We start from the raw sequence: 7,495 nt of genomic DNA, 5'->3' as shown, positions 1-7,495 counted from the left end.
CGCAACACTGGTCCAGAATTACCCAGTGAAAGCATCCCTGCGGCCTGCGTCGTGCGTGCCATCCCAGGTTAAACGCCTTGGCGCCTAATTGCCACAGCAAGATTCCAAGGAAAGCGGGCGGTGCTGGGGCAGTTGCAGTACAGGTTATGAGCTTCGAAGCTGTATAGCTATGGTCTTTGATCGATAATCCTCAATGCCGAGACACATCCGTACACTGCTAGCCCGAGGTAATGCGAGAAGCGCTGGCGCCGGAACTTGGCGCTTTGGAACGTGGACTCCAGAAGAAATTTCAGATTCGCAGCTCCACAACATTTTGGGAAACCGGAACAGGCGGAACTAACTATCGGCCTTGCCCCATGTAGGATTTCTGAAACCTTATGAATGGGCGTGCCATAACATAGCCGACCCATATCACACCCCATGGGCCTTATCAAACCCCTCGTGACTAAGGGAGATTGGATTGACCACAGTGAAACTTCACTAGCAGGATACGGGGCGTAATTGAAATCTCACGTTCTTGTGACACTCGACCAAGACTCATCATTGATGCATGCGTTTTCGTATATGTCATGGACAGAGGGTCAAATTCGGTAACTGTCATAGAACCCAATAATCGCTGAGACCTTGGTGTCATCGCCCATCATTTCGCAGGCAGGAGCAGCCGGGCCGTATGCCTCCTTACAAGAATCGAAGATTAGTTTTGGGTCGTGATGTAACGAGGCAGTTCTGTGAATTACCCTACCTTTCCCGGATGTCATCAGGTGCGGGGAAATCAGAGATACTGAAAGGTCTGGAAACGTAACACCACAGTACATTGTTCGAGACACATTGCAGTGGGATGGCCTCACAGATCATATCAGAGCCTTCTGTCCAAGAATGATAGTGGGCGCTATAAATAGCCCACAGCAAGACCGCATACCCCGTGAGTCGTCACCGAGATGATCGCGACCAAAGGACAACGGCGATTGCACCAATAGAAATGAATAAAAGACATCGAAGAAGTCCCTAGCGGAGAACAGCCCAGCAGCGCCTGAAATTCTTCTGTCGAAATTCTGTCCGGCGACCTCGCATGATTATGTATAGTGTCATTACAAGATTGCACCTCAAGCTGTGCACATACCAAAGTGTGCGTGACGCATTGCATGAACACCCGCAAGTTGGTCATTTGAGTGATACCATCATGTTCAGTCAAACTTCCTGCCAGTGAGATACCTCGGGGCTGCCGAAACTGCTGTCAACACTGAAAAGCCTCCCTCTCTCCGAGTGCCAGCTTCCATTCGGCCGATGTCCATTTTAAGACCGTCGAATCATCTAGAGAATACCCGTAACAGGAGGATTGTCAGAGAACACAGGAAGTTCGGAGAAACTTTATTCAAGCCGCACTGCAGGTTATCGTAGACTAGTCCACGTGATCGTGGTACAGTTTTCAAGGGGTCCCGGTCAACGTCCCGAAAAGAGGTGCTTTCCCGGCAGTCACGACAAAGTTGTCCCAAAGGTTCCTATTCGGGAGTCCACAATCAGTAAACGCTGAAGCGCCAGTGATAGCCCAAGCATGTCGTTGTTGTATTGGTGTATGATCCACAACTTCACCTACTCTGCGTAGCAGCAGCACGCCAAAATTCTCTCTTGATTGATACAAACTGCACGATATTAGATTTCGCCATCTTTATTAGATTCAGAAGCAGCGAGGTACCGAGGTAACCTGACTGTTAGACAAGGAAGGTCTGTTGTGCTCATCATGTATCCCATAGCTAGCTGCTCTCGAACCCCATTCGATCCGCATCAGCTGTATCGCGCATTGTCTGAGCATTGCAGAGCTCTCGGGTGAGCATCCAATATCCTTCGTTTTGTATGACTTGAAATCTGATAATATGGACTGCACGATTTAGCGCCCTTTGCGAACCACACGTATCGCTTGAGATCTGATCTTCGGTCTTCTGACAGTACATAGAATTTTCGGTTAAGAACAGTGTGTACATTCCGCCACAATTGGATTACTGATTCACTAGATTGCAGGTGGCCAATTCTCTCGCCTTTGTCGCCTTTTCTCTGCGTCATGAAAAACAGCGCTGTTCCCACAGTGGTAGCTGACACCAGCAGCGAAGAGAAGATCTTCGAATCCTTAAGTGCGGTTGTTGTCCACCGTGCATTATATGATTGTCCCGAGTGGGGCCCTCGGCATAAACTCGAATGTTTAGATGGCACCTGCACGAAAATCTTGGAAGAAATCGAGACAGTTCTACAGGCAGAAAACAGTACGCTGATCTGGCTCTCTGGCTCTCCTGGGACAGGAAAATCTGCGATTGCTCATACAATCGCCAGCCGCCTCAAAAACAAGTCGAAATTGGCCGGCACATTTTTCTTTAGCCGTCAACATAAAGATGTGCCAGACATGGCCAGCCTTGATTTCTTTGCACCTACCTTGGCCTACCAAATTTCGAAAAGTAAACACCTAGCAAAAGACGCTGTGATTCAATCCATCAGATCCGACCCTATTATCCTCGATCCAAAGAAATCGTTTACTGAACAAATCAGAGACCTACTCGTCAAGCCGTTACAGAATTTGCAGGTTTCATGGGGGCATTTGGAACCAAAGGCGCTTGTAATTGATGCGATCGACGCATGCAAAGAAGGACGTATCTGCGAGCTTATTTCATGTCTTTCAAACCTCCTTCACCAGCCGCACATTCCGCACTTGCACATCGTCATCACTAGTCGTCCTCTTCACGCTATTGATGATGCATTCGAAGCTATTGGCTGCGAGGAGTCGATACATCGCATCGCTCTCGATGAGGTCGATGTTACTGAAGACCTTCGTCTTCTCTTCAAGCGCGCTCTGGACAGGAGTTATAGGCATCACGGACTCGAATACCCTGGATTAGAGTCCGATGATCAGACAATCCTCTGTCTTGCTGACAGGGCAAGCGGTCGGTTCAGGGCTGCGTCAACGATGATAAGATTTCTCGAGACCGACGACGACGACGAAGTGCCGTGCAATTTGGATGAAAAAATCGACCTTATGAAGGATCCTGGTGATGCATATTTGGATTCCACCCAAATATTCCGGTTCTACGAGTTCGTCATCAACCTGTCAGAAAATCCAACCCGTGCATACCGGCATCTATCCACGGTGGTCAATCTCGCCAAACCATTAGCAATTATGCACTTGCGGAAGCTTCTGGGATCTTCAGAAAGTGATTTATTGTCCATTCTCGTGTCGTTATCTCCAATAGTCAGCGTCCCTGCCGATGATTCTCGCCCTATCGAAGTTCTCCACACGGAGTCACTTCGCAAGTTTCTTTCCCAACATTCGTCTTCATCGTGCGCATTTCAGCTCCTTGCACAGTCTAGTCTGCGCACGATGAAAAGTTCATTTCTGCGCCAGTCTGGCCTGAAAGATGAGCTACAACAAATGGCGACACTGACGAAGATACCTATTGAAGCAGGTCCACAATTAGATGATGTTCGTATATTACGAACACATGCTATCCTCACGTTAACATCTGCACAGGTTTTGATGGGTTTCCTGAAGTTTTGTTTAGCACAGCCATGCAGCAAGACCATATATGCGGCCACATGGTACCGCGAATATGCGCAGTCAGGGACTGGCACCCCTTGCTGTGCTCCGCCTACTGTCCAGCCCTGTAATATGTCTGAGGACATATCGAAGGCTCGGTCGGCACTGATGAACTTCCGAGCGAAATCTGAATTTCGCGACTCACACGTCTTCGAACTCTTGTCAACATTACAAGCTCTACCAAAAATATTGATCATCGTGATACTCTTAGCAATTCGTCACGCTCACCTTTCCACCTCCAATGATATCAATTCGACAGATGGGTCTGATGACGAATCGGACATACCTCCAGCGCTCAAGCACTTCGTGCGATACGTACGGGAGGGAAGCGAGCGAAATTTATCTAGCTCACCAGCCCTTAGACATGCCTGCCAACATTGGGGTTGGTATCTCTCTCAGGATTCAACGGTCGTGGATAAACATCTGCGCACATATCTGCGTGCCTTTTGGCAGGATAAGCTACTGTCGTGGTTTGAAAGGCAGTGGTATTTGGGGGGTTTAGAATCATGCATAGCCATCCTGACCATTGTACAGACCATCAATTTCAATGAGTAATTCGCTTAAAATTCTAGTTTATGATGTATATTACTTGATAACCTCTGTCACAGAGCTGCTCTATGCGGTCAAACCACTTAGCGCAAGAAAAGGAAATGAACAAGCTTGAACAAGCTTATAAGCTAACAAGACCCCCGCACGTCGCCGACCACGACGAACAGTTGTCCAGCCAGCGAGCTGATAAATTATGTAGCAGTAACGAAAGGGGAGTAAGAATACTGCAGCTAGTGTCTAGTAGGAATCATATGTGATAGATATATCACGATGTCCTTTGCTCGGAAGTTCCGGACATCGGATGATCTAACTTCGATGTCGAACCTAAACGTGCGGTTGTCAGTCTCCGCAAGCTATTTTTCTCATCACAAAAGCCTACCAAACACGGGCATCACAGTTGCGTCACCCAATGAATCGACGGGCATCGGCATCTCGAAATCGTTGATTTGAGGAGACCTTGAACCACTTGTAGATCCCTGAAATTGTTGCGAAGCGAACGCAGGTGATGAAGAAGCTGGCATAGAGGATGACTCAAGCTGACCTCCCGTGTGCTTCGGCCGGGAGGGATAATGAAAGGGTGTGTGGGCCTTGGTGAAGAGCTCCGCTGCGCCACATCCAACGAGATGAGTAGCGAAATCAACGCCGGGTGGGACAATTTCACTACAGCGCGGGCAATTAAGCACCGTTTGCCCAGCTGGTGCCACTGCACCAACTTGCGGCACTCTCCACAATTTGGGCTGGCCACGGATGAGGCCAGCGTGTGTTAGCTGAGATTTGATACTAGCCTTGTAATCTTCCACAGCTTTCTTGTCCTGTAGGATGATGAGAGATGGTGGTAAGGAAAGCGCGGACTAAACTCACGCGCATCCATTCTGGACGCCTCGTGCCCCATCCTAAACAATCTATTCTCAATCGTTTACAAGTTGAACATGAGTTGTCCTCTCGCTGTTCGTCGCATTTCTGTTCAAGCAGCAGCAGTCAATACGCATGGACGGCTTTTTTTGATCCAAAATGCACCTTTCTCCGCAGGCGACACGTCCTATGAATTGATGGCACGTGTTAGTATAGTGGCCATGGGATGGTCTTAAATATGTGGTACGCACCAACATCCCCCTCTCCCTGTGGACACTCTGCGAGATAAATCTTTTTTCGGATTGTTCTGGAGGATGTTGAGAGACGACCGGCTGACACTATCGTCAGTTGTTGCTGTCTCGCTTCCGCTTTCCGAGCTGAACGACTCCGTCTGGATCGCTCGCAAGGCACGGAATGGACTCTCGTCGCTGGGGCTGCTTGGCAAGATGCTGAAATTGATACTTGTGCCAACATCGGTGGTGCCTTCCTCGTACGACCTCCGTGCAGCCTCGTACTCAAGTTTCTCCTGCTTAGCTTGCGCAAGGAAAGGCTGAAAAATCGTGATTAGCTAATTACGCAATTGTGACAAAGAGTTTGCCGTACCTTGCGCTCATCATCAGTCATCGATCGCCATTTGGCAGCGGCTAACACGCTTTGCTTAACTGTCTCTTGCTCATCACCAAATATTTCCCTCACAAGGGCACGGTCGGATCGGATGCGCTGCACGAACATGAAGTATGCGCTAAGCGGCTTCTTGGGTGCGTTGGGATCTTTGATGTTGCTCTTCCGAGAATGACCCGCCTTTCGTTGGGCAGTGCGGAAGGCATTCTCCTTCTGGATATCCTCAAGGGTGAGACTCTTCATGGAGGCTGCGTTCTCGCGCTCTTTCAGAACTGCAGACCGACGCTTGTAAGGCTGGGAGTGATTCGTGAGTTTATGGAGACTTGACAGAAGGAATGGAACAAACCTCCTTCTCTTCTGGAGTCAGATTAGCATACTCCTGACCGGCTTCCTTGGCAGCTTGTGCAACGTTGAGTTTTCTCGTGCTCGTTGCTTGGTGCCGCTGTATCCAGTCTGTGAAGTAGAGCTGCCAAGCGCTCGGTGCTAATTTAGGCCGCTTGAGTATAGACTTGAGAGGAGCTATAGGCACGGGATTGGTCAAAGTTAGCAAGATAACGACGATAGGTGCATACCGGAGTCTGCTGATTTGTCTTCCCTGGAAAGTTCCTCGGTTGATAACCGCCTCTTACGTTGCACGGTGTCGCGATCGTCGCTACGGCGGGAACTATAATTTCTCGTCGTTATATTTATTTCTGCGATAGCTTCATCAGCTTTCTTCAGTTCTTTCACACTCCGCACCGCCCAACTAGCTTTTTCAGCGTCCTCCTCAACCTTCATATCCACAGCGGTACGTTGTGCATCAGGATCAAAGTGAATAGGCGGATTAGCTGCCGAGCAAAGCTTTCGAACTTCGCACAACGTCTGAAGGCAGGTCTCTAAATCCTGAAAGCACCATGCTCTTACGAGCCACTGCTGGAGCTTCTGTCTCATGAAGGCAGTTACGATGGAGCGGAGGTCATCATCCCACACCGCCAAAGAAAGGTGATACGCCCAGTGAGTACAAGCATAGTCGAGTGCACCCGAGTCCGTTTTGCGTTGGTCCTTGAGGGCATACACATTGGTCACAATTTCGGCCACTGCATCCAAGGTTTCTATGCGAGAGTCGTACTCTAAGGTCGATGGGCCCAGAGTTTGGCCACTTCTGGCAGATTCGAATGCTAGAAATATTGGAAAGGCCAAGAGTACAGGTAGGGATTCGATGTCTGCTAAGAAGCGGAAAGCAGGCAGGGTGTCAGCCGCGGACAAGTCGAGGTGTTGTAAAATCTGCCAGGTATGGCAGAAATATAGCAGAGCTGATTTTGTTCGAGAATCAACCTGAAGACCCGCATCCTGACGTTGCATGATGTGCCAGAGCATAGACAAAAATGGCAGAGGCTCCGGTGGTGAATACATGGCAAATGACTGCATTTCCGCATCGTCTAAGGCACGGAGCGACATGGAGCTGCTTTCCGTCGCTAAGTGGGATAGATTGGAACAGAGAGCACTGTCATTTGGTAACTCCTCTATCATGACACTCAGAGAAGAGTAAGCTAGCAGACGATGAACCACGGCTTCAGAGATGAGCTGCTCTCCGCAGCGCAGAGGATTGGACAGGAAGTCGCAAAGGGATTCGTGACAGACTTGCACAGCGCTGTCGTGACCATCCGAGGTGCCAACCAGAGGTGACAATTGAGACAACACGGAACGCATCTCAAACTTCTGGTTTGGCCCTCGGTTAAGAAGGTCATCTAGTTGCGAATATGACATAGTGCCAGCAAGATTCGCAATAATTGTGAGATAAAGGTATGCTTGTCCCGGGTCGTCGGCTGTGGATATGACGAATTTGTAAAAGTCATCCATTGATGACTCTGAAGGTGATGAGGGGTTAAAAAAAATATGATCAATGAAATCCATCCT

At 49.0% G+C, this 7,495-nt stretch overlaps 1 protein-coding gene across 1 annotated transcript; it reads right to left on the bottom strand.

The window, feature by feature from the left end:
• Positions 1 to 5,210: 5,210 nt before the first annotated feature.
• Positions 5,211 to 6,376, bottom strand: F5891DRAFT_972515 (uncharacterized protein; the record flags this gene model as incomplete). The annotated part of the gene is made up of 4 exons (XM_041376368.1): positions 5,211 to 5,528; positions 5,582 to 5,893; positions 5,946 to 6,118; positions 6,172 to 6,376. The coding sequence occupies 4 exons, from the start codon at positions 6,374 to 6,376 to the stop codon at positions 5,211 to 5,213; spliced, it is 1,008 nt and encodes a 335-aa protein (XP_041216157.1).
• Between the last annotated feature and the right edge of the window lie 1,119 nt (positions 6,377 to 7,495).

The sequence above is a fragment of the Suillus fuscotomentosus genome (assembly GCF_016647785.1).
Source record: "Suillus fuscotomentosus strain FC203 chromosome Unknown F5891scaffold_531, whole genome shotgun sequence".
NCBI classification, from domain to species: domain Eukaryota; kingdom Fungi; phylum Basidiomycota; class Agaricomycetes; order Boletales; family Suillaceae; genus Suillus; species Suillus fuscotomentosus.
The sequence above is the reverse complement of the archived record's forward strand: the minus strand, read 5'-3'. Positions and strand labels throughout refer to the sequence as shown.